General features: G+C 39.4%; 4 protein-coding genes and 2 pseudogenes across 7 annotated transcripts; 2 read left to right on the top strand and 4 right to left on the bottom strand.

Annotated features, from left to right (window-relative positions):
• Window positions 1-4,231: 4,231 nt before the first annotated feature.
• LOC137950687 (arogenate dehydrogenase 2, chloroplastic-like) lies at window positions 4,232-5,995 on the bottom strand. 2 transcript variants are annotated; one of them, XM_068797280.1, is made up of 2 exons: window positions 5,646-5,995; window positions 4,232-5,560 (listed from the first exon to the last, which is right to left on the bottom strand). In XM_068797280.1, the coding sequence occupies exon 2, from the start codon at window positions 5,287-5,289 to the stop codon at window positions 4,258-4,260; it is 1,032 nt and encodes a 343-aa protein (XP_068653381.1). In that variant the 5' UTR covers window positions 5,290-5,560; window positions 5,646-5,995; the 3' UTR covers window positions 4,232-4,257. The 2 variants fall into 2 exon arrangements, with proteins under 2 accessions (XP_068653381.1, XP_068653382.1); XM_068797281.1 differs by having other exon boundaries at window positions 4,232-5,572; window positions 5,646-5,658.
• Window positions 5,441-6,073, top strand: LOC137950688 (uncharacterized; annotated as a pseudogene).
• Window positions 6,074-10,427: 4,354 nt separating this feature from the next.
• LOC137950318 (disease resistance RPP13-like protein 4) lies at window positions 10,428-11,523 on the top strand (annotated as a pseudogene).
• Window positions 11,524-11,961: 438 nt separating this feature from the next.
• On the bottom strand, window positions 11,962-14,814 carry LOC137950686 (UPF0496 protein At3g19330-like). 3 transcript variants are annotated; one of them, XM_068797277.1, is made up of 4 exons: window positions 14,486-14,814; window positions 14,070-14,156; window positions 13,366-13,550; window positions 11,962-13,260 (listed from the first exon to the last, which is right to left on the bottom strand). In XM_068797277.1, the coding sequence occupies exons 3-4, from the start codon at window positions 13,472-13,474 to the stop codon at window positions 12,239-12,241; spliced, it is 1,131 nt and encodes a 376-aa protein (XP_068653378.1). In that variant the 5' UTR covers window positions 13,475-13,550; window positions 14,070-14,156; window positions 14,486-14,814; the 3' UTR covers window positions 11,962-12,238. The 3 variants fall into 3 exon arrangements, with proteins under 3 accessions (XP_068653378.1, XP_068653377.1, XP_068653380.1); XM_068797276.1 differs by lacking the exon at window positions 14,070-14,156; XM_068797279.1 differs by lacking the exon at window positions 14,070-14,156 and having other exon boundaries at window positions 11,962-13,257.
• Window positions 14,815-18,378: 3,564 nt separating this feature from the next.
• Window positions 18,379-20,617, bottom strand: LOC137950317 (wall-associated receptor kinase 4-like). The gene is made up of 3 exons (XM_068796713.1): window positions 19,795-20,617; window positions 19,523-19,681; window positions 18,379-19,427 (listed from the first exon to the last, which is right to left on the bottom strand). The coding sequence occupies exons 1-3, from the start codon at window positions 20,615-20,617 to the stop codon at window positions 18,379-18,381; spliced, it is 2,031 nt and encodes a 676-aa protein (XP_068652814.1).
• Window positions 20,618-21,656: 1,039 nt separating this feature from the next.
• LOC137950315 (wall-associated receptor kinase 2-like) lies at window positions 21,657-24,237 on the bottom strand. Its single transcript, XM_068796711.1, has 5 exons — window positions 23,514-24,237; window positions 23,394-23,446; window positions 22,421-22,714; window positions 22,267-22,377; window positions 21,657-22,220 (listed from the first exon to the last, which is right to left on the bottom strand). Exons 1-5 carry the CDS (start codon window positions 24,235-24,237, stop codon window positions 21,657-21,659), a joined length of 1,746 nt encoding a protein of 581 aa, XP_068652812.1.
• Between the last annotated feature and the right edge of the window lie 1,440 nt (window positions 24,238-25,677).

Raw genomic sequence — 25,677 nt, 5'->3', positions numbered from 1 at the left:
TTTGCTTTTCTTCTAGAATATCCAAACTACAATATAAGAAAGTTTTAAAATTTATTGATAGATGTAAACTTATATCTAATGAATTGATTAGATATGAGTATGTTTAATGTCTTTTTAACTCATTAACTAACACAAAAGTGGCTATAAGAATAATTGGTAGAATACACTTTTTGATAATATCTTCAGTAAAGTCTTTTAAGTGATTATCAATCATCTTATATTCCAATTTTCATCTCTTCATTGGAAAAATAGAAATTAACTAGTATACCAATGATAAAATAATATAAATGATTAAAAGTTATCAATTCTATTCATTGGTGGTTATTATGTATTTCTTTGAAAGAGGTCATCTTTTAGTTCTTGTTTTTTCATTTTTATTTATGGGGGATATTTTAGGTGCCAGTTCAAGTGGATGCACGGGTTCATGCGCTAGAACTCACCAATGAGTAAAGCGAATGAATTAAGATTCCCACTAAAATCCTGGTTCATTTACTTAACTCGTGTTTGGACTCACGGAAGTGGATCTCGCTCTCCTCTCAGCACTCTCACTCTCGTTCATTATTAATTTGGTTCATTGTCAAACGTTTTTTTAATTATTTATTATTTATAATTAATTAAACTAATAAATTTAAAATTTTTAGAAATATATTATAAATTTATACTACGTAAAAAACTATCATATGTTATTAATAAAATATTATATTTATTATTTTTATTACTATATTAAATTAGTGATTTAAGAGTGGTAATTAAAATATCGAGTATTTTTTTAATTATTTTATTTTTATAATTAATTAAATTAATTATTTTTTATTTTTTGGAAACATATTATTAATTTATACTAGGTAAAAATCTATCTTATGTTATTATTAAAATATTTTTTATATAATTTTTAGTATATTTGCTATTTTTATTACTGTATTAAATTAGTGATTTAAGTGTGGTTATTAAAGTATTGTTAAAGTAAGCAATCGATCAAGTATTTTTGTTTAATTATTCTATTTTTATTTTTAATTAAACTAATTATTTTTAATTTTGTGGAAATATATTATTAATTTATACTACTAAAATCTATCTTATGTTATTAATAAAATATTATATTTATTATTTTTATTTGTAAATTTAAAATAGTGCCAAATTCGTAGTAGACATACATATTATGTAATAGAACGCTGTTCCAGTAATAGGGCCACATTTTACCCCTAAGAATATTGAAGTTCACTTGAAACATGACTCAGTAATCAACTCAGTAATAATATAACAGTTCTAATCAACTCAGTAACCATATAATAGTTCAACTTTACTTGAAACACCAGAAGATACTGATCCATGCAATTAAGACCAAAACAACCCAAGGGGGGCAGATCTATTTCAGTGAATCGGATGGAACCTATAAGGATCGAGGAATCATGGGCATTGAGCTTCCTCCTCTGAAGCTATCGAACCAAAGTAGATCATGCTCATGCATCACTCGTTCTGATATAAAAGGTTAACACCAAGCTGGAACCTTAATTAAAATAATACCCAATTGAGCCTAACAATGAGACTCCATACAACACCTAATAGTACCTACTCAATCGATTACAATTTTCATTGTGTTTCATGCAAAGAAAATCTAAAGTGGCTTTCCTGGCGAAATCTGATTCAAGAATTCCATTTTCTACCAAGGAATTCTATCTTCTTGAGTGCCAAGTTTTAACGAAGAATTTCAAAGGAAAGAAAATCTTGTACTTTGTACTAGTGTCTCTTGCTAGGCTATTTCACCAAGAGATGTTCCATCAACTCATCATGTTACCGTCTAGTCTAAACACAAAACAATAATGAAATTCTGAAAAACTTTGTGCCAATGTAATCCAAAAGTGATGAAGTTACTTTGAGTTTGAAGAAAGAAATTAACTAGCGCTTGATATTTCAGTCCTTTTTCGATCAAATTCGTTACAAAGATCATATCACCCAAGGCTTCAGGATGAATTAGGATGCGTTTTGCAAAACTTTATCTCACTTTTATGTATCCCATTTCACCAAACTACAAACATTTTCAATCTCTCCCATGAAGTACAAAGTGATCAAACCAAATTTGGCCTTTTTTATTTGTAAAATAATAGTATCTTAAAAACACTTCCATTGTATTTCCAAAATTAAGATGTAACTTATTTGCAAGCTCCTCTAAAAAATAGCAATATCAACAACCCACTCATTTGATCTTTTTGATTTGAAATTGCCACCCTCTCACCACTTCAAAATGAGTGTTTATTTCACCCTCAAAAGTAAAATTGAATGATACCAATCTACCCTCTTTTTCTCTTTGATGATGGGAGACATTAACAAAAACAGAGGGGGAAAGAAGGTTTTGTGTCCTTCCTTTCTCTAAAATGGGTTTTATAAGTCCATAGAACAGCATGGGAAGTTTCATTCAATCAGACAAGGAGTATGAATAGAACACTTGTTCACCTCCCTAACTAAATAGAACTTATCTATGCCCTTCAGTAAGATTAGCAAATTTCATCTACTCTCATCTGTTCAATATCCAGGAGGCACGAGTAGAAGATGCAGATTCTCTTTCTTTAAAACAAAAAATTGAAGAATGATTATAACCGGAGCACTAGGCCTAGCGCAGCTTGAGACTGAGACCTCTTTGCTAGAAATAACCCAAGTCCAACTCCAAAGAAAGGCTCACAGTGAGTTATGTGAAGTTCCTATGCCTTTTGCATGTATCTTTGTTCCATGGTTACAAAATCATCTTGAAAAGACTAGGCACGCAAAAGTATAAAACTTTCATCACAACCCCATCCTAGCCAACACATCTTGGTTTTCCTCTGTTAGACTCTGCTAGCTAACTTTATTAGACAGCCATTGCACTCGCTGCCAGCACTAGGGCTTTCAACAAGAGGAAAGCTATGTCCAGTTTGCTTCTCCTCCAAATTGGATAATATAGAACCACAATTTCACCTAGTGAAACTCTCCTAACTACAATATAAATAGTAACCATAAGAAACCGAAATCAGAAGCATCGTAAGTGATAAGTTACACAAATGAGTCACCACAAACCTCTCTCTCTCTCTCTCTCTCTCTGTATGAAAAACTGATGCAGAACACTAAAGATTTACAGCTAAGAATTGCCTCATGAATAGAGTATTGCATCTTTTTGTCTTTGTGGCTTGCATATTAAGCTTCCCTTCCAATGATATCTCAGTAATTTTTCTTTCTCATTCCACCCAATGACTTAGCCAGTCTATTGAACAAAGGCAAGAAATGTGCCATTTTCTTAATTCGGATGCCAAGTTATGATCAAACAGAGTGCACAATGGTTTCATTGAGCCCTGAAATCACAAGTTTCATGGGGAGCTCAAGTGGAGTTTGGCAGGAAAAAAAAATCAGAACACAGTTTCAAAGTTGGAAGAACAAACTCGAATTCACAAGTACTGTAAACACCAACTTTTTTTGTATTTCTTCCGTATTTACATGGAATTCCATCATGGAAAAAATAAAACTCCGTTGGGATCTTAAAATACCTTTTCCCTGCTCAGTTCCACGTAGAATCTCCCATAGCTAGAATTTGGCAAGGTTGTTGAATTTCGTTGTATATCCCATAAACATCTGAAAGTATCCCTGCACCAAATGCCTACATTCCATCTAGAAGCCCAGGATCAAACATTCAAACATTATACAAAAAGCTTCCTACAAACCTGTAAACAGTTGTTTAAAATTTGTAAATAATTCTTCAAAGAGAGCCATCCCTTAACCTTTTGAAGGCACTTAAGAGGTGCTACTGGCTTTACTTCCATATCACACTAGAGCCTCTCCATCCACGTGGTGATACCAGAGTCCACCACACCAAATATTCTAGTTAAAGCAGAATAAAAGATATAATCGTTCCAGGCCACATATTTAGGAGTAGTGGTCTAGCAACAAGTCCAAAGATACACCATATTTCCTTTTCCTTTGGCTCCAGAAAAGGGCTGCATTACGGGCCTTTCACTGAATGGCCACAAAGGGGGTCTGTTGTGAGGTTCACCAGGGGAATTAAACATGAAATCCGTTCATGCAAACTTCTTACTTAACAAATAAAATAGTATTCAAAAATGATATGATGTAAAATGAATTACAGGAAGCTCCAACCACCTAATTGAGTGGTGAAGGTGGAGTAATTCTAAATGAATATATCAAATAAACAAAGAATATGAATATAGTCCATCAGACCTATTTCAGGGCCCTGAAGCACGGGGGAAGAATGTCTTTGCGTGCTCCGGTCGCTCTCTAATCATCTTCGGAATGAAACAACTGCTTCCTCAATACATTATGCAACTGGCTAAAAAGCTGCTTTTTCACAGAGTCAAATGCCATTTCAAGCTTCTCTAGTTCTTCTATCGCATTTAGATTATATAGAAATAAGCCATAGTAGAGCTCATAACTATCCCCTTGAGTATTCTCCACCAATTTCAAAAGTGACTCATACCCCTTAGTATTAATCGGTGTTGACTTCAATCTTAACTTCCCAAGCATCCTGCCAACCGTGTGGGTTATGAACTGGGATCCAGCAGCATATTTATCATGTTCTTCACATCTCATTTCCTTCATATCACACCCTTCTTGCGCAAAAATCTTTAAAAACTTGTCGCAACGACTAATCCTGTATTCACCACTCCCAATTCTCACTTTATCGTACACAAATGTGAGACCTTCCCACCCATCTTTTCCACTTTCTGGACCAAACATTGGGTGGGTACAAAGAATGTCAAATGCTGGGGGCAGTAGCTTGAGGAAAACCTTTTTTGCAAATACTTTTACAGAAAGAACATCAACAAAGAGCGTATTTCTCTTTAACCGTTGAAGGGGCAAAGATTCAAGAATAGATTCGGTGGATGTTATCGAAGTGGAGAGAACAATTACCTCAGGGTGCTCCTCGCAAAGATCATGAGGATCATTGAAGAAGGAGACACCCAATTTCCCAGCAGTTTCTGAGTAATCCGTCCGAGAGAAGGCTACAACAATATGCCCCTGCTTAATAAAGGTCTTTGCCAGGAATTGCCCAAAATTACCAAATCCAATAATCGCAATTTTGAGTTTGTTGCTTTTTTCAAATCGGTTGTGGATGTGAGTTTCGTAATCATAGGGCTGCGCAGCGTCAATAGCTCTAATTCTGAGGGGTCGACGATGAGGTTTGCCAGCCGGAATGAAAACGAGACATGAAGGTGAAGGCTGACAAGAGTAATCAAATGTACACAGACGTTTTGGATGTACGACTCGTTTGAGCTCAGAAGAACAGAGGCAATAGTTCAGGCACCCCATATTAGTAGCAGAAGAGACAATCGCAGACTTGGAAGTCTTTAAAATGGGGAACGAAATGGAAGCACCGGCGGTGACGACAGCTAACCTTCTCTGAACGTTGGGACGTCTCTCCCGCCCATACGCCTCTTACCTTGTATAACCTACCCTCTTCGTCTTCGTCTTCGTCGCCGGTTACTTTTACAGTTTTTGTCTGAAAAGCCTAGCTCTAGTAGGCATGGAGACTACTGGTAATCTCGTTGAGACGACTTCCTCGTACACGGATGTGGAAATGCTGTTGGACAAGCTGCAAACGTTCAAGATCCCAGGCAGGGATAAAGGCGGAAGAAAGAATTTGAGGATTGTTGGGAAATTCTTACCAGGTAATTCTAGGTTATCCTCCTCTTGTATTTGATCCTCTGATGTTATTGTTACGAGAAGTGCATTCTTTGAATTACAAGAAAAATACTCGTCCGATCGGGTGTGTCGATGAAGCTTGGTGATTCATCTTTACTGATGGATCTGTTTCTGGTTTTACAGCTCGAGCTTTGAATGCTGAGGCGTTGAAAAAGTATTTGGAAGAAAGGATTTTTCCGGCGCTGGCCGAACGCCCCTTCTGCGTCGTCTACTTGCACACGCACGTGCAGAGGAGCGAGAACTTTCCCGATTCTCGACCATCCGGTCGATCTACAAGGCTCTGCCTGTAGCCGTCAAGGACAACCTCGAGGCCGTTTATTTCGTTCACCCTGGTCTCCAGTCCCGCCTCTGCTTCGCTACCTTTGGTCGCCTCCTCTTCAGCGCAGGGTAAAATTTGAAAACCTAAAAACAGATTTTTATTTTTTTTAATAGTTAATTTATGTACCCGGACATTCCGGACCCTGGAGCGCGCACTTTCGTCTCGTGTATGTTCACGTTTCGAGGTCGAGGATTGATTTGAATCGAAAGATCAAGGGGTTAGTCCACAATTAATTCGAATGAATTTTTTTGCTTTACCAAGTTCATAAAAAAATGGCCTTAGTAAAAAGACTTGCCTTAGTGTAGAAAGACTTGAATTGAAGTGAGATTACACTATTTCATTCACTCGGGCAAAAACGGGGGAAAACTGTTTTCTACCTAGTTTTATGAACATCAGCTTTCCACGCACGATGCGTTCGTGCGTGTTGCTTCTTCCCCCCTCCCCCTGAAAGAAAAAAATTCTCCTCAGTCACTGTTCTCCTCTACCTCTTTCTCGACCTTCGTCTCCTGACGATTTTTTTGCCCCATCTTCTTCCTCTTGTCTTCGCTCTGGCCACCTCTGTCGTCTTCCCTCCGATTTCTTCCTCTCCTCTGTTTCTATCGTCGGGACTACGCCTTCGCTCTGCGTTGTCTCGACGGAAAACGAGTATTGAGAGATATACCTAAGTTGGGAGAAAATAATTTTTCCCACCCTAGCGTGAAGGCGATTTCACACGTGTGACTTAAACCAATGAAACCCGATGATTTCGCACATGTGATCATAAACAAGTAAAAAAAAAACTCTTTATCCCTTCCTCATGGCTCTTGAAGAAATAGAAAAGACATTTTAGTACAAATACGTTTCTAGAGACTATTAGTGATTTTTTCAATAAATATTGAAAACATTTTTAGTAGAAATATAGGGACCATTAGTGCCTCATGTTTTTTTGAAATATTTTTCTAATTATAAATTTTTATTAAAAAATATATAATTTTCTCAGTAAGATTTTCTTGTCAAGATGGGCTAGAAAATCGTATACAAAAATTTTGAATAAGTATTTGACAGTTGATGGTATAATACTTTTAGCATGAGGCAATTTCAATAGCAATTTTGTGTTTGACATTTTATTTGATTAAAAAATTATCGATAAATATAGTAATTAGATTGATTATTAATATTTATTTATTTCCCTAGAAGTGGCAATAAGAGGTCCATTTAACTTTCCTAAGAAAATTTTAAAATATTTCTTATAATTTTCTAGTAAGTCTCTAATAGTAATAGGATTTTATTTAAAAGTTTTTTTGAAAATGTGTATCTTAGTTTCCTAGAATATAAATTTTCAATCAGGGCACTAAGGAGGCCATAGTAAATTTATGGCCAAATTCAAAAATTACAAAATAAATTAAACAACATTTGGAGTAAACAAAATTAATATTTGTGGGTTCTAATCTATTATCGAGATTCAATCCGGAACCTCCTTTATTATTCTTTTTTTTAAAAATGTATGCATAATTTTATAAATAATTTATTTCACACATATTTTATGTACAATATTAAATGTAGGTTAACCTCGAACTCGAACTCGAACTCGAACTCAATTAAAATTATTAGGCTCGAGGCTAGGTCGGTTCGAGCTTGAGTTCGAAATCTTTAAATCAAGTTCGGCTCGAACATAAGAAGGTTCAAACTTAGCTGGATTCGATGCTACCCTTATGCTCAATTTTAAGTAGAGGTCATGCGCAATTTTATGCAAAATGTATGCCAAATTTATGTAAAATGTACGTATAATTTTATATACAATTTATTTGACATACATTTTTTGAAAAGTTTTAAATGTATGTTAGAGCTCGAACTCGAGACATATAATTTTTGAAAATTTTAAATGAATATTGAAGCTCGAGTTCAAAATATCTAAATCAGGCTCGGCTCGAACATAGGCAGATTCAAGCTCGGCTAGACATGAGTACTAACAATATGTAGGAGGGGATTCTACTTAACAGCGTTCTTAGATTGACTATAGGAGTATGAGTATGGTCTATCCTCTTGTGTCTTCTTTTTTTTCATTTAATGTGGATTTTGTTTTATCTCTGTCAATTAATTGGATTGCAACAACTTATGAACTGTATAAATAGGGATAGAATTGTCCTTGAAATGGAGAGGTTGTGCCGTATATATCAAATTGATTGGCATACATTGTGACCAGAAGCGGGTTACAATGCAATCCACATGCTGACACTGCCGCAGAAACATGAGAAGCTTATGCAATCCATCTCTGACTCGGAGGATGAATCGCACTCATTTGAGAGCACGCTTTCACTGTAGTTTGTTTTTTTTTTCCTCTCGGTAAGAAATGTCTACTGTCTAGTCCAGTCCAGTGTGGACACAGGTACTCAAAGACGAAAATCAAGATATCCCATTCCACTTCCAGTGGGAAACGGGCTGTGAGGATGAGAGAGCATGGACAGATGTGCATCATGCGGTGAAACTTTTCGTCGTCTTGTTATAAGTTTATATAACAGAATCATCCGAATTTGATGAAGTTGAGGTTAGTGTCAAATCTTTCACACCCGATGCTTGCGTCTCTTGGTAACGACAATATATTATCCTGAGTCTTGACCGTAATATTTGTAACGAAAATGGAACCACTGCACAGTGGACGGTCAATTGTGGAACCGCTTAGTTCTCGGACATGTTTTTGTTGGACTCGTTTGCACATATTTAACAAGAAATAAACAGGAGTAAATAGTCAAGAGTCAGTGTCAAATTTGGGACGACGACACATTAGTCTGAGTCTCTTCACATCTATTCAACTGCCCGTTCAAGGTTTCAGGAGGGACAAAGATCAGTGGAAACGCGAGTTGGCGACGAGCACATCCGTGAACGGCGCGAAGAATTGGTCGACGTCGAACTGTGGCGTATGGAGTACTTACAGATGGAAGTGAACAGGAGGTGGTGGTCCTGATTCCTGACTCGTGACTCCTGACTCCTGAGTGGCGAGGGCAGTGGGTGAGACGTTGATTCGTCCGGCTCGCTGACAAGTGGTCCCTGATAAAGCGTACGTATCAGGCGGTAGAAGGAGGATTAGAGTATAGTACAAGGGCACAGCTCGGCCGGTCTACGCCTGCGCACGGTCCGAAAACGACGTAGTCGACGGCGTGGAGTGGGTTGTGAGCTGGCTCTTCACTCATTCGAGGGCAGATGTGGGGCTTCTATGTCCTTTTCCTTTTGAGCCGTCACTAAACCAAATCTACCGTTCGTTTGCTGACGTGTACAGATAATCTCTCGTCGGTGCCACAGGTGTTAAACCATGATCTATTATCACATACAGTTTATATATAAGTGAAGGGCGTCCGTCCGATTGGGTCGTAGTGGACTGTGGACCCACCATTTTGATCGTAAAAGATTGGAGCCACTCTTCTCTTGTTTTGTCTGGCAGTAGCACAAAGTGTGAAAGCAAAAATCTTGTGGCATGATTCGTTTACGTGTCTTCTAAGCTTTATGGATTAGTCATTGCAGCAAATTGTGGACAATTTAGTTTCTTCAACTTAACATTGGTCTAAATAGTTGAAAATGTGTTCCACAGCAGTCGGTCTCTTTCATTCCCAAAAGGCAAAAAGGTCTTCCTTTTGGAATAATATTCGCTTGACGACCTTTTGCGCTTGGCCGTTTTGTGTCTAAATGTCTACCAAAATAGTAATCAACGCAACCTAGAAAAGTAAGTGACCAGTTTGTTCAGAGAAGCAAATATCAATTCGTGAGGATTTTATTATTGATTTTAAGTGATAAGGTAAATAAATGAATCGAATTGAAAGTTCACTTGGTTGCCAACAGTCGAGCACATCGACCTCGGTTCCTCACCAGGGATGAGAGTTGATCAATCTTATGCAATATAGCAGTCGCAGAAAGCGGCCGAGTGTGCCGCAACCATAAACTGGAATAGATTGGGTTGGACGTAGTTGAAAACTGCCGTAGTTTCCATTAGCAATCAAGTCCTTAGGCGTTGCAAATTTCCTTCTTTCTTTGAATGGAGGTAAACAGCAGACAATTTCGGCGAGGAATTAGAAAAATATGACGATTCAGTTATGGCTTCATTGCAATTGAGCTACGATGAACTCCCATCTCATCCAAAGCCATGTTTTATGTGTTTTTCCCTCTACCCAGAAGATCGCATTATGCCCAAGGATCAGTTGATGCACTGGTGGGTTGGGGAGGGTTTTATCTTAGAAGAGAAATGGCAGAGTAGAGCTGGGATCAGTTGGACACTGTTATCAAGTTGATTTGTATTTATGAATTATGATAAGGGTAAGATATTATTGTATTTTCCTGTAGATTATAACTTAAAAGGGTTATATATGTGTAACGGGAGAAAATCAGGGGATTATCGAAACAGAAATCGATCTCTTGGTTTACCTTCGTTCGGAGAAATCCACGCTGCGTTCAGGGACTCATGAATAGGTGTTTGATAGAAGCCATTGATAAGAGATACAATGGAGACGTTTACACATGCAAAATGCAAGATATGGTCAGAGATTTGGTCATAAAGATAGCTCAGGAGGAAGGATTTTGCAGCCTGACCAGTGTCCATTCCAGGCGTTTGGGATTAACCAACAATCAGAAGGTAAGCACTTCGCTGCCAACTCACTCAAAACTTCGAGCAATGCTCTCTAAAACCAAGAGGGGTGAAGTCAACTAGGTTGATTCAAACATTCTAATGAAATTCAGCAGATTTAGATACTCTAGGGTGCTGGGTCTTTCGAAGTCGATATCTGAATCAAACCTAGAGGATCTTGTAAGTCGAATTGGAGCACTACAACGTCTGGTATTTCTCAGCCTGAGGAACTGTCACCTGCTCGCTAGCGTTCCCAATTCAGGTTGAAGGCTTTCGAAACTAACGATTTTGGATTTAAGCGATTGCCATAGCTCACTACTTTGAAGAAGCTGATATTTTTTTAGATGCAGGCTACTGCGGCTCACTTTGAATGCATGCCCAAGGGCATGAGAAAGTTGACAAATCTTCAACTACTGGTGGGATTTAAGCCTTCTTGTTTATCAAATGGTTGTCAAATCAGCGAATTGAAAAGCTTAACAAGCTCAAGACACTTGAGTTGAGAATAATGCGTGGCAACAAGTTGGCAGAGGGCGAACTGGCCTCATTTGCGGCATCTCCAAGCACCGCATAGATTGACTATAAACTGCTTTGGTAGCTATGGCCATGATCTTTTTGTGAAGTTAGACCAGTTATGTCCTCCCTACCAGCTGCGTCAGCTATCTCTCGAGTTCTTTCCGGGAGAGCTGACGCCCACCTGGCTGAATCCTATTTCTCTGGCCAAACTGCAGTATTATCTCGCTATGTCTCACGGAGATTTATATCGTGTCAATCCGAGTTTCTGGGGTACTGAGAGCCCTGTTTGGAAGTTGGAGAGATTAGTGCTGGAATCATTGGTGGACTTGGAAGAAGAGTGGTCGAGGGTTCAGAAGCAGTGCCGTCTTTGAGACTACTAAGAGTGAGCTGGTGTCCGAAGCTGGGGGTCCTTCCCAGATGAAGAAGTGGAGTTCAAATGTGGGCTGTGGATAAAGGAAGAAGAAATGAAACCAAGGTGAAACCAGCAGGCATTTGCTTGTTGGTGTGACGTTACATTTGCTCTCTGTTTTTAAGTTTCCTCTGGGTCAACCAGATCCTAATTCGTTATACGAGAGCACGTCTAAGTTGCGAACCTTCGTTCTGTTTCCTATATACACATTCTGCGAAGATTTGAGAATTATCATTTTAATTAACTCCCTTCATTTGACTCAAGGCATGGTGATAGCAAAATCATGTTTCTCATTGAATCTCAATTATATAATCATACTTCAGATATACGATATGTAAGATGCTGCACCCGTAATACGACGTCCACACGGATTTATTCAGAAATTAACCAAAAAAACTTAAAAAAAGAAGAAGAAAAGAAAATATAACAACAGGAATCGATGTGCTTCTACCCAAAAATAAAAGGGGAGTTAGAATTTTAACTTCAATATCATGAACAATAAAATAAAACTACAGGAAGTGCTTCTTCTACCCAAAAATAAAAGGGGAGTTAGAATTTTAGCTTCAATATCATGAACAAAATTCTGTTGGGATGGTCGGACCTCTAATTGAAGACGGCACGTATACTGACTAACAAGCGGACTTGGAAAACATAAACAATTTTGAGTCCATAACTCCCCATAAATGTCAATCAGCATCATTTACGATAGATCTCTTGGAGGTGTTAGTCAGCGTCGTCTGTTTGTTTCCTTTTGGTGGATCTCTTGAAGGAGGAGCGCGCGTGCCCTGTTGACGGTAGCAAAACAGAGGCAGACATGCTCTTCAAGGTCCTTAAGCTGATGGAGAAAATTCGGATGATTTTTGCGGAGCTGTTTTACCACTTCCTGTATGGGGAACCGTTCCCTGCCCCTCTCCAAACCTAGCTTCACCAGCATCTTATCGCTCTCTACTGTTGCGTGTAGCCGGGCGACCAAGCGGTCAATGGTGTCAAGATCATTGTTGAGAACGTATGTGCCCTTTGCTGCGGCATCGAGCTGAGCAATGTGATCTAGCTGCTTCTTAACAAAGCCATCTGGTAACCACATCAGTAGGGATGCAGCAACCAAGGCAGGTAAGGCATGCACTGCAAGCACAATAGTAGAAACAAGAACCCCTATGCAAGTGCCAACCAGGCAAATTGCTGATGACTTGGTTGTGCAACGAATGAGGTTAACCTGCCGGCGAGCCTTGTGGAGGCGGTGGTCTAGCTGCTGCTTGAGCTCGGAGAAGCATTGTCGCATTTCGTGAAAGATGCTGTCTGAGGAGGGAAAGGGGTTCTCGTGGCTGTCAAATTCAGCAAGGATGTCAAAAGCCCAGTCACACTGGGACTGTGTCAGGTAGTGGGATGGGAGGATCTCAGTAAGGTCACCTATAGGCTGATATAGATTTTGGGCCCTATCAATACTACGATGGAGGAGGAGGCAAAGGTGACAGGTGTGCTCACTGTTATCAAAGTAAGAAGACACTAGACGAGTCAGGTTGCTGGGTCGAGCCTGCTGAAGAACTTGTTGGATGGAGTCTCTGTCTGGCTGGAGGACCTCGCCCACCACCTGTGCAGAAGCTAATTGTGCTTGGCCCTCTGCATGAATTGTTGTCCATATGTGGTTGTAGGAGGAGGTCTGGACAGCAAGGGTGTACTCACGAATGAGGTTCACAGTTGGTGATGCTTGAGAACTTGGAATTGGTGTTCCTTCTGTGGAACTCTCAACTGCTGTTGGCAACCAAATCAATAGCAACCACAAGACACAATGCAGTCAGGGATATTTCCACAAGCTAAGAACTACTAACAAAAAATTCCAAAACAAGTTTGACTTACAGCCTTGAGGAAGCGGAGGTGGCGAAGATATAGACCCAGATGCCGCTGATGGAGAAGAAGTGGAAGTCGATTTGTCAGCTGAGTGAACACCAGTTCTAAAGAAACGCATGTTACCAATGGAAACTCTGCTTGATGCATATGTATGATGGCATTCAGCGATACAGTTGAGTGCCTGCCATCTCACCCTGGATGGGAACAGAACATCTGTTGTTATCTTGAACGATCTTAAGTCATACTGGGAAAATAATGTTGAGGAAGCTGAGGAAAATGTAAAAATGCTACTAACATCATAAGACAGAGATGATGAAGTGCATCACAAGCACATCCAATTCATCAAATACAAACAGGTTAGCTGGAAATACAAATTTGAAGAGGGGGCAGGGGAGTTCATTAGTTGTAATTTTCATTTAGATGGTACCTTCACATTTTCTCTCAGAGAAGACACATTCTCAAAATATCATTATAGTTTGGAACAACAAAATCAGAAGTACTCTGAAAGAAGCTTGATCAAGAGTTTAGCATTTTAATTTTAGAGATGCAAAACATTTGATTTATTTCTAACCAAAAACAGGGAAATTTAATAAGGCTGAAGTAAGAGATACAGCTACACATATGCAGGAGAAAATGAAAGCAGCAGAGAGATGAATTGTGAGTTATTGAAAAAATGTTGTATTCATCTTGCCCCCCTAAATCTGAAATCTTACCTGACAGTCCCGCTGTTATATTGGACTGAGGAGCAACGGTTCTACAGAGCAGATAACTCGAACAACACCCAAAAATATGGAGGAAACCTGAACACTCGTCCGCCAACAGATCAACAATGCAAATTACTAGAAGCATGTAAAAGTAAAGGATCAGGGCAATACTTTCCTCAGTAACATCTATGTTTTCCATCTTTATCGCAACCATTCCAACAGTTATTTTTAACAAACAAGTGTAGATAATCTATGAGGGCGTTGGAGACAAAAAAAAAAAAACCTAACGAACTTGATGATGGTGGGTATGTCTATAAGAGAATTGATAGATTTCCAACAGAAATCCCACCAAAGAAAGGCGCAGTACGCAAAACCATCCAAAACAATAATACATAAGAAATAGAGCCGTCGTTGCAGAAGCTTACCGACTCGAGGACGGCGTGACTAGAAAGGCGAGATTCTCTGAAGATGGAGACGGGAGGGAAACCAGAGCATTCCAACTATAGGGCTTCTTCTACCATTAAAAGAGGCACACCAGTGCAAGACCCAGGTCCAACAAAAGACTCTTCCGGTAACGGGAAATCGGGAACTGCCGTGGTGAGCTGATATGGAGAGGGGGTTGGACTTTCGATTTTCCCTTCACTTCCGGCATACGGAAAAATCTGGGTCTGCTACAGCCATACGAACTATCTAAGACAAAAAGAGATGGGAGTTGAGTGGGTATACGACTATATCAACGCGGACGACGGGACAAACGGTCGTCGCAGCTCGCAGCATTCCCCGCCTATAGTAGGAAAATGCAACGATTTTTAGCCGACAGAAAAGAACAAAGGACCATAATAAAAGACAACATTTTATGGGTTTGGACTTCACTGATTTACCGTAATCCCACCCCTTAAGGTCTCTCACTTTCTCCTGAGATGTGACCTTTTTTTGCCCTTTCTGCAATGGGTGAATTTATCTGTTCATCTTGGGTAATTTTTTATACGATTATTTTAATTCCTTAATTTTATATAAAATTTTAATACTGTATTTCAATGGAAAAATTGAACCTGGTTGTTAATGATTGCTGTCACTCTAAGTTCAGTAAAACAAGAATATCACTTGTAGATTAAAAAATTCTATAACCTATTTAATAAAGATAGTCCCAGCCTCTTGGAGAGAGAGAGAGAGAAGTGAGAACCCATTGAGGAAGGATGCTAAGAATTGGACAGAAGAGGGTTTTCTTTGGGTACGTAGACATAGATTTCTTACAATTTAAAAAATAGTTAGTATTTGCTGCGGTGCCCACTCTGATAGATGAGAGAAACTTTGCCTTGCAGTAGCATTATTTTAGTCTAGGAGGTATTCAGAAACCATTCTCACTTTAAAGGTAGACAGCATCCAAATTTATCAATTAATTTTCTTTTTTCTAATGAATTACGGTACGATACTCGTACTAACCTCATCTGAAATTGTTTTTCTTAGCATTTTCTTTGACAATATTATGTTTTCCAAGTTTTGAACAGCATCAACTTGCACGATTCCAAGTATTTCTTTTCTTCTTTCTTCGTGTTCAAGGTAAGTGACTGCTAAGAAAACAGAAAAAGAAAGTTTTACTGGTCAATGATAACATGATCCTTTAAATTTATATACTCGAAAGTCTCATGGAAAGAAATGGGAAATCCGAAAGTGGAAAAACACTACTAGTATTTATTGGCGATTTGATTTCTTTTCAGTGTCCACATTGGTGCGGGCGAACAAGCGAATAGGCGAGAGCATGGGGAAGATTTACTTGAGGTAGATCGGCTGCTGCAGGAGCTTATCACTTCTTGTCAAGGTAGGATTAACCCTAATCGGATATTTTCCTCTCGGGATCTGCTGGAAATAACCACAACTATGATAAGAAACAAATACTGGCTACAGGAGATGTATCAACGATTTACAGGGGAATCAATCAAAGCCGCCCAGTTGATGTGAAGAAATCAGGAAAATACGGCGCCACGTACTGGAGGAAGGATTATGTGTTCAATGATTTTATGGTTCTCTCGCATGGCGAATCCGACGCCCATCATCCACCGAGACATAAAACCTACAACCATATTCATGGACGAGAGCTTAACTGCAAAAATTGCCAACTTCGGTTTATCTGTTTCAATCCCTCTCGGTGAAACTCAAGTTTGGTCTCATCAAGAGTTCTCTTTACATAGTCTGTTCAACTCTCAGGAACAACAAAGACTAAACAGGGGTTAAAATAGGAAGGATTGCTAAACACCACTCTTTTGTATGTGTTGTCACATGCTTCTATGAGATCCTGAAACATCTGTTAACTTAAGCTTCGGTATGGTTTCAGGTGCACAGAAACACCTTGAAATTCATCTTGTTTTACCAATTCAATGCTCTCTGTTTACTACATCTTTTTTTTCTTACCCAATGATCCAGAGCAAAGAAAACTTCAGATAAGTCTCTCAAAGAAGGTGATATTTAATTAACACTGTTTACATTTGTGAACTATTTCCCTGTTGTCAGATTGTTTCTGTGCTGTTCTCTGCACATTCTCTTATTGCTTGGAATCCTAATGAGACAATAATCTCAATAATCAATGCATGGGTAGAATTCAAGAAGACTAAAGCTGAAATAAAAGTAAGAGACAGAAGTCATGTTCAGCTTTTCCCGAAATTATATAGCTAAAAGGTGTACATTTGATTATTATCGTGATGAGACTGGCTGCTTTACCTGTTTTTTGAGTGAGAAGAAATTTCTTTTATGTTCCCTTTTTTGGTGGTTAGTAGAAGTATGCAGTTTATCCCAATGTTCAAGGCTTACATACTTGTTGAATTCAATAAAGCTAACAAGCGACTATCAAACATCCAGATGTGGGAAAGGAAAAAACTACCATCGGAGGAAGATTTATTGAAGCAGATTGAGGTGATAATCTTTTTTTTTTTTTTTTGTAATAAATGTCAGGCTGTTTAATGCATTTCCTGGCAATTGAAGTCTGTACTTCTGTGAAAATAAGCGATTTTAAATTCTTGAACATTCTTGTGAATCTGGAAGTTGCATGATCAGCATAAAGAACATTCTCTGTAAATATTTTTTATTGAATCAGATGAGTAGCAAATGCCTAACTTTGGATCAAACACTTCCTTGCTGTTTTTTATGCAGCCGGCATATTCCTACATGTGTCCTGTAGATGTTAATTGCTATTTTTTAAATAACTATTATGAATTACCTTTGATGAGGCCCAAGAAATGAATAGAGGAGATAATATGCATGCCTTGAAATGATCCCTGATGCTAATATACTTGTTCTAGACCATAGATACCGAATAGCTTTTATTATAAATTATGCTGCAATACACTGTGGAATATTCATAATTGTCAAATATTTAATTGAGAAACTTAGTTTAATGTGTGCCATCTTGTTTTTAATGTATTTGAAAATGTGAAGTGTGTAGTTTTTCAGGCTTGCATTTCTGAAGTGAAACAAAGAAATCAAAATACTTGGAAAATTTGGAAATAAGATGACTAGTATCCTTGAGATTGCAGAAGAAAAGCATTTTAAGGCTGAGAGATACTGCAAAGTACCGAGCAACTGTCTTTGCTCATAAGAAGCTTGTTTGGTGCTTTGGGCGCTACTGAGTTCTTTGACAATTGGAATTTAAGATGGAAAATGTAGTCAGTTCTCTTCTCAAGTACTGATCGTGCATGTATTTGGCACAAAGTGACTCTTACTGTTTGTTTGCAGCAACCAAACATGGTCCTATCAGATTTACCAAGGTGTGCTCCACCTAAGCTTCTGTTAGCCTGTATTGTACAGGATCGTATAAGCTTTCATTTCCAAGCTTGAATCATTCCATGAGTTTTCGCCAGTTTGCTGACAAAATATGGTTTATAGTGTGGCTCCTCCAGTTTAACATAGTTTGTTTTGATACTTGCTAACATCCACTCTGCTTTTCTTTTCTTGATTTGTTCCTTTTCCACTAAAGAGCTGCTTCAGGTTCATGACCGTAATAGAGGTGGAAGGGTATTGAAATTATGAGCTTGAGTTGGTTCTCAAGTTAAGCTAAACACACTGCCTACACAGCCTATGATCAAACAGTCACATACAGCCCAATCACGCAAACCTGTGATGTATGGGAAGCTTGATTTTTTACCAAATCAAATTTAACTGAAGGAGTTCCAAATGTTAGAGATATTATATGATTGGTATGATATTTTATGTATAAAAACAGTCAATATATGATTGACTCACTTCCAGTTCTTCTCTCTTGAAGCTAATGAGTAACTTGCTTAAAGAACACAGGATTTCTTTTACGAGTAACTGGGCTCTTTGTATCCTAAGAATCAGTATCAAGTCCTACTTGGTTGAGTTCTTTATGCACCCACTTCATTGTTGGTCTTTCTTGTCCAGCTGCTGCTAAGCATCTATTAGCAATATCAGCAACCTCTTGCAGTTCCTCTATTCTCGCCTCCCTTAATAATCCTTCATCAAGTGTCTCAAACAAGTATGCTGTTCCAAAACGAGACCGAAATTGCATTACAAGGCTTGCATATTCTTGAGTTACCTCGTGTAGGAAGGGCTTGCTTCCTGCTAAGAGCTCAATCAAGACCACACCAAAGCTATAGACATCACTCCTCTCTGTTAAAATCCCTGTGCTATAGTATTCTGGATCCAAATAACCAAGTGTTCCTCTTACGGGGGCTGTCCCCTCATCTTCACTTACTGGTATCAGCCTTGCAGTCCCAAAATCTGCAATTTTGACATTATTATGTGTATCCAAGAGTACATTGGATGACCTGACATCTCCATGAATTATAGGCATGGAAGCAAAAGAGTGCAGGTACACCAGCGCCTCGGCTATTTCCACAGCAATTTGGTGTCGTTCCTTCCATTTTAATGGCTTGCAGAGTCCGGCCTTTCCATGGAGTTTTTGGTATAAAGTTTCATCTGAAAAGAACTCATAGACCACTAAAGGGAACCGAGTTTCCAAACAACAACCCAGGGCCTTATTAATGCTCTTATGTTCGAACTGGGTCAGCATGACGATCTCGTCCACGAACTTACCTGATTGACTCGGATGGAGCGTTTCCGACATTTTTATGACAACTTCGGTGCCGTTATTGAGGTTTCCTCTGTAAAGGGTCTCGCGGCCTCCTAAGTTCATGATGTTATCACTATTGTAGTTGTTGGTTGCCTCCGTGAGTTCTTCAGCAGAGAAGATCTTCAAACGTGTGACGGCAGTCATGTTGCTACTACACAAATAATGCTGCAAGAAGAGGCCTCCATTTTTCTGGAAGTACTTCTGTCGTAGTTTGATGTCTCTTTTCTTCTTATGGCCCCAGTAAGAAATCGAGATTATTACAACTCCCCCGACTACGACGCTTGCTGCAAATGAAAGTTTCAGTAATAGAAGCAGCTGTTTGATTATGCTGAAGGGTAACCAAGCTAATCAGCACAATAACTGGAGCTGTTACCTAAACCTGCTTCCGTTACTAGAAAGCTCCTGTGACAGCCAGTGCCGTTGAGATGACCATCCCCTGAAGTCCATGGTGGACAGTCACATTCAAACCCAGGAATTTTGTTTCGGCAAGTTGCATCTGGCTCACAATTGTGTCTGGAAGTTTGACACCCATCAATATCTGCAACTTAAGTGAAAAGATTACACACTCTTTAACTCACTTTTCTACAAGTGAATGTTAGGGAATGTCAAAAAAGAAACTGATGAGTGTCTCCAGCGCTACAAATAGCTCACCTTGGCATCCTTGGAGACCTGTCAGATAGGGGTTACCTTCGAATCCATCTATACATTTACAGATGTAGCCGGCTTTTCTTTTCGACTCTATACATAAGCTATTCCCCTTGCAAGCCATATCTGTGACTTTGTTACAATCCTCTTCTCCTCCAATTGCCCACTCGAGTTTCATGCGGAAGTCAGGGCCGTTGTTACTGAAATTCCACAGGTCCGATTCAGCAAAGGAGTAGTCTCCATCTTCAGCAACAAATGCATAACCACAAGAGCTATCGATGAAATCCGCCTCTTCTTGCATGCCGTAGACCGAAACTCTTAATAATTTCGTATTTGTGGTAATGACGGTTTGGCAACACCCTTGCCCTTTACAAGAACCAGGTTCAATCCTCTCTCCAGCATGGCAAATTGTAGTACACATGCTTGTTGCTTCAATGCCATTGATCACTACTCCAGTATTGTTGCAGCCAACGACAAACAATTTGTTCGAGCTGGAAGAAAAGGTGTAAGGGCTGTTCTCAAGCAATGATACTGTTTTTATCGCTTCAAATCGGGCTGGGGATGAAACACAGGATTCCGCAATTAAGTGAGTTGAGTTCACTCGTACTTCCCCTTGTAAGATCTCAAGGATTTGGAGATTCACTTGGGGTAGGGAAGGAACACTCTCCACGCAGCGCACTTCGAAGCCGGGCAAGAAGCATCCACCTCCGATCCCGAATGGGTAACTTACGTTGACACCGCCGCAAGTATCGGGGCAACCAGGTACGGCAAAGCTCTTCTCAGCTCCAGAATAGAGAGGAAGGTAGACTGCGGCAATGAACGAGGCCATTTGAAAGAAGAAAGAGCTTTGTAAGGTTGCCATGGATGAGCTTCTGGAATTGGTTTGGCTGTCTTGACCAACTAGGAAGGCTTAAAAAACTTGTCATCGATTGGCACTAGGCGTGGCTGCTCAATACAGCTTTGAAGAATTCAAAGCAGTTTGGATTAATTAGACATACATAGATGTCGTCTCAGAGTTCTTCATCCTTGTCCATCTATAAACAATTACATAAATGTAGGCCTTTAACAGGAAGAAGTGACAATGACAAATTTATCGCTTCAAGGGAGTTTCTCACTGCAAATCATTGCTCATTTAAGGAGAAACGCGTAGCATAATTTCGGCAAAACTAAAAGTCTTCCTGAAGCTACATTTTTGCCCTGAACTTGTCGATTGGTCGGCATGTTTTGACAGAAACAGACATTGGTGCTTGAGGAAACTGTCCATAACACACTGGCTGTCAATGATAATAGAATCGATTGCATCAAGAAACCATCGACCATTCTATAGGTGTAGCCATGGGGTTAATAGCCGTTGAGATTTGGGATACCTTTTCGTAATTATACGAAATTGTGTTATATGGATTGTACTCTAAAGCTCGACTATTGGGCTTGTCTGAAATGGAGTTGTTGGGCTAGTGAAATTTGTAGTGTTCCTGAAAACAACGCCATCGATTAATCCCATGAAAACGTCTCTCTCTCTCTCTGTTGTGTCTGAACCAATCCAAGCTTTTCTCTCACCGCGATCCCAGAAGAAAAAATCAAAAGCAAAGTTGCATGTATCTTCATCATTTCTCTGCACCTTTTCTGCTTCGGGGACAACAACGAAAAATCTTTTGAAGCTATGAAGATTTTAAACAACAAGTATACAGATTTTACAACAAACTCATACAGGATAGAACAAATCGTATGAGAGGAGAAGCGAAACCCAAGGCAAGGCAAATACAGTGTGTGTCAAATAACCACTCAGTATCAGCTAGTGCTACATCTTTATCCACCTTGAATACTGTAGCCTTGCAAACTTATTTATCAATTACAAAAGCTCTAGATTTCTATCTCGGCAGAGAGGCAAGCTCGTCGACGACGGAGTCCATTGTTGGCCTCTGTTCTCCTTTAATGTTCAAACAATTTCTAGTGATACGTGCCATGGCTTGCAATTGCTCAGAGCTTGATCCTCTGCTTGTTGCAAATTTGTCAAAAGCCTCAAACAACTTTTGTCTTTCAACAAAAGACGAAAACTGTAACACCATGGTGCTATAGTCTCTAGACATCCCATGTTGCACAGGTTTTTGACAAAGCAATAGCTCGAGCAGAAGTACCCCGAAGCTATAAACATCACTCTTTGTGGATTGTATCCCTGTTTGGAAGTATTCAGGGTCCAAGTAACCAAGGTTCCCTTTCTCTGTGGTCGAAACCTCACGTTCAGGAAGTAGGATTAGCTTTGACATTTGAAACTCCTCCGGCTTGCCTGAAACCAAAGAGTGTTCGCGTAAGAGTACAGCTGATGAGTTGATATGATTATGAAGTATTGGTCCAGAGGGAAAAGAGTGCAGGAAGGAAATAGCATCCGCCAATTCTCTAGAAATTTGGAGAGTATGCTTCCATGAGAGATTGGTCTTGGCATTCCCATGGAGTTTGTTTGTAAAGGGTACCGCCAGGGACAAATTCATAAACCAGCATAGGTACTTGAGTCTCCAGGCAACAGCCCAGAAACTTTAACAACATTACTGTGGTCGATTTCGGACAGTATGATGAGCTCGTTAATGAACTTATCTAATCTTCTTTGAGCTACACGGATCTTAATCAAGACCACCACAGAGCCATCGTGTAAGGTTCCTTTATAGACTTTGTCTCGATCATCTTTACTGAGCAGTTGTTTGCTACTATAATTATTTGTTGCCTTCTTGAGCTCATCGGCCGAGAAGATCTTCACCTGTCTAGTAGTTGTGCCTTCAGTTTCACAGAAATGCTGTAGTAGCCGTGTGCCTCCATTGTTGTGGAAACATATAGCCCTGAGCTTGATGAGGTGCGTCTTCTTTATCGAAAGCCAACAGGAGAAACACAAACCTATGAAACCCGTTCCAGCGATGATGCCTGAGAAAGAAGCATCCTGCATTAGAAAATTGAGTTCAAATTAAATGTAACGGTTTTTCAGCTCAGAAGCTTTGGGCTCCTGACGCGTCCGCTTATGTAAATAGCAGTTATAGAGGGAGGTACAATTTACAAAATATATCAAACAGAGGTTTCAGCGGCGCTGTTGACTACTTTGAGACCAACATGTGTAGCATTTGATGAACTTCTCGAAGTTGAAACTTTACAGTTCTCCATAAAGGTCAAAATGAGGGTGTATGCACGAGGGTGTATAAGAACCCAGAAGAATAGGTCTAAAGAGTTCATTTTTGAGGCCTCAAACCAAACCTTGTAGGACCCCTTCTTGTTAGAGAGAATGAGAGGAGAAAATTAAAAAAAAATGAAAAAAATTATAGTATATGGTCCTCATCTGTCATTCTCGCTGTCCTTTTATTTCATTTCTTCTCTGCCTTTGTGTTTAAGGGGACCACTCCTGGAACTCATCTGGTCTTTGAGAAATTTGATGGTTAGAAATTTCAGTGATGATCAATCCGCAGTAACTGCTTATAAGAAACAGATCCGTGTCTCTTAATGGATTGCAAAAACTAAACATGCAAATAAGTCTTGGATGGTATTCGATAAAACTTATATCCTACCTAAGATCATCTGGATCAATGGAAACTGTTTCTTGCAACCACTTCCTTCTGTCAAACCATCACCTTTGCTTCCTTTTGGGCAGACACAAGTGAACCCCTGTACCATAGGAAAGAGACTTCCAGTTTCAGAACAGAAACCACAATGAATATGTCACTGCCATATGAGATCCACATCCAACTCACCTTGACATCCTTCAGAGCCATTGAGATATGGATTCCCTTCATACCCAGGTGAACATTCACAGAGGTAACCATAGCCTCTTTCGGAATCAACACACGAGCTGTTTTTCCCACACTTATATGACTCTGACTCAGCTACTTGGCTACAATCCCCTTCTCCTATGGCCCAATCAAGCTTCATGCTAATATTTTTACTCTTATCCATGTCCCTAAGGTCGGATGCAGTGAAGTTATACCTTCCTATTTCAACAACAAATCCATATCCAACAGGGCTAAAGCTTTTAGAATTGTCGTCATGGTAATATTCGACTATATTCATGTTGAGTAACTTACCACTCCGAGGCATGGAGGCTTCACAACATCCATTACCGGTACAGGAACCATTATCAACCTTGTCCTTACATTTTGAAACACATGAGGTCGTTATAACACCATTGCCAGACATTAAAAATCCCCATGTTCCGCATCCAACCGCAACAAAGTGGTTCAGGTTTACGGAAACCGTATATGGACTCTGTTCAGGCAATTGGATTAATGATTTGGTCCAGTTAGACCTGTTGGAGGCATTAGTCGCCGCCAAGAGTGGGTTAGATTTGATTCGAACTTCTCCTTGCAAAATCTCAAGTAGTCGGAAGTTTGATTGGGCCAAGTAGGGAATGCTTCTGTTGCAGTTGACTTCAAATCCGGGGAGAAAACAACCCTCTCCAGCGCCGAACGGATAACTCATCTTAACGTTACCACATTGCTCCAGGCACGTCCCAAGAGGTGAAGATCTCACGTAGCTGGCTGTGAGCAAGAAAAATTTGCTTGCAAGTGATAAGACATGTAAGTGGAAGAGGTTTACAGAGATCGACATGATTTCATTGAGAGTAGCTCTGCTTGTTGGATTTTATTTTCTTATTCATATTGCATTGTATTCACCTTTCAGATGCTTCTGTTGTATACATCGATTAACACAAAGCCTTAATTCGGTCGAAAGGATCTTTTTTCGGCACCTTTTATCTTCTTTAACAAGTAGACAACGGCCATCTTCTCAGAGCAACAACTACGAAAGAGAACAAGTTCATGACAGTTGGCGTCTGGGAAGTTCAAAACTTATTCAAAATGTAGTACAGGCATCACTCTCGGTTACGGAATCCATAGCCGGAGAGAAAATTTTCTTTTTCTCGACGCAGTCTGGATAAAACTTTATATCGCTTCAGCGGCGATAGAGAGTGGTTTGGAACAGTAAAACCAAAAAATCAATCTTTTTTTTTTTTTTTGTTGTTGCTATATTTGTATCTCCAGTAGTATGATTAGATCCAGGCTCGACGGGCAGACTCAAAAGGGTTGAATCAGACCTGTTCTCTCCGCTGGGTCTAATATGTACAAGGTCTCTGTTGTCCATGTGACACTATTGGCTATCAGGACGAACCCAAGACTCTGAAGTTTTGGGATGTCTAAGAGATGAGTTCTATTTTTATGTAGAGACTTAGAATTTCCTATTGCTTCGGCCATGGCCCCTTAATTACTTTTTAAATAACTAAAACACCAAACCTACCATATGGCAAGGATTACTTTATTAGAAGATAGATTATTTTATATTAATTAAATGTGTAATTTATCTTAGTAATGAGAATTTTCCAGGATTAAACTATTTTTTTGAAATTGGCTCAATGTAAATCTAAAACATTATGAAAATCAAGAGGATTTATGGTTGCTCGTGTTGAATAAAATTTAACATACACGACCTTAAATATATTGATCTATTCAGTCCAAATACTGAAAACAAACCATCACATCTGGCAAAATACACACCCACAATACAGAGTACATAAAACAAAGTAGATAACTCAGAACTTGAAAGAGAAAAGACCTCCTGTGAAGTGCTTGCGTCGTCGTCCTATTTCTGTTCCTTCTAGATCCACTCATCTGACGAACTTTCACTGCACGATCAAGCTTCTTCCAGTGATATCTTGAACGTCTCTATAGAAGACTGCCTACTGCTCAATAGGGCCCTCCTTTGGCTGGTGCCGCTAGTCATTCTTCTCCCCCTTGGTGCCCTACTTCTTTCCTCTTCTCTCTGTTTCTCAATCTGAAAAAATTTGCCCCTTTCTGTTTTCTCGACTTACTGGTTCTACACCTTCCTTCAATTTTAATTAAAAAATTTCCATCGTCTGGGCTTGTT

The sequence above is a fragment of the Aristolochia californica genome, unplaced genomic scaffold, assembly GCF_029961685.1.
Source record: "Aristolochia californica isolate CCGP_79_NKW_82.1479 unplaced genomic scaffold, dmAriCali1.0.hap1 SCAF_14, whole genome shotgun sequence".
Lineage (NCBI taxonomy): Eukaryota > Viridiplantae > Streptophyta > Magnoliopsida > Piperales > Aristolochiaceae > Aristolochia > Aristolochia californica.
Note: the sequence above shows the minus strand (reverse complement) of the source record. Positions and strands in the feature narration are given on the sequence as shown.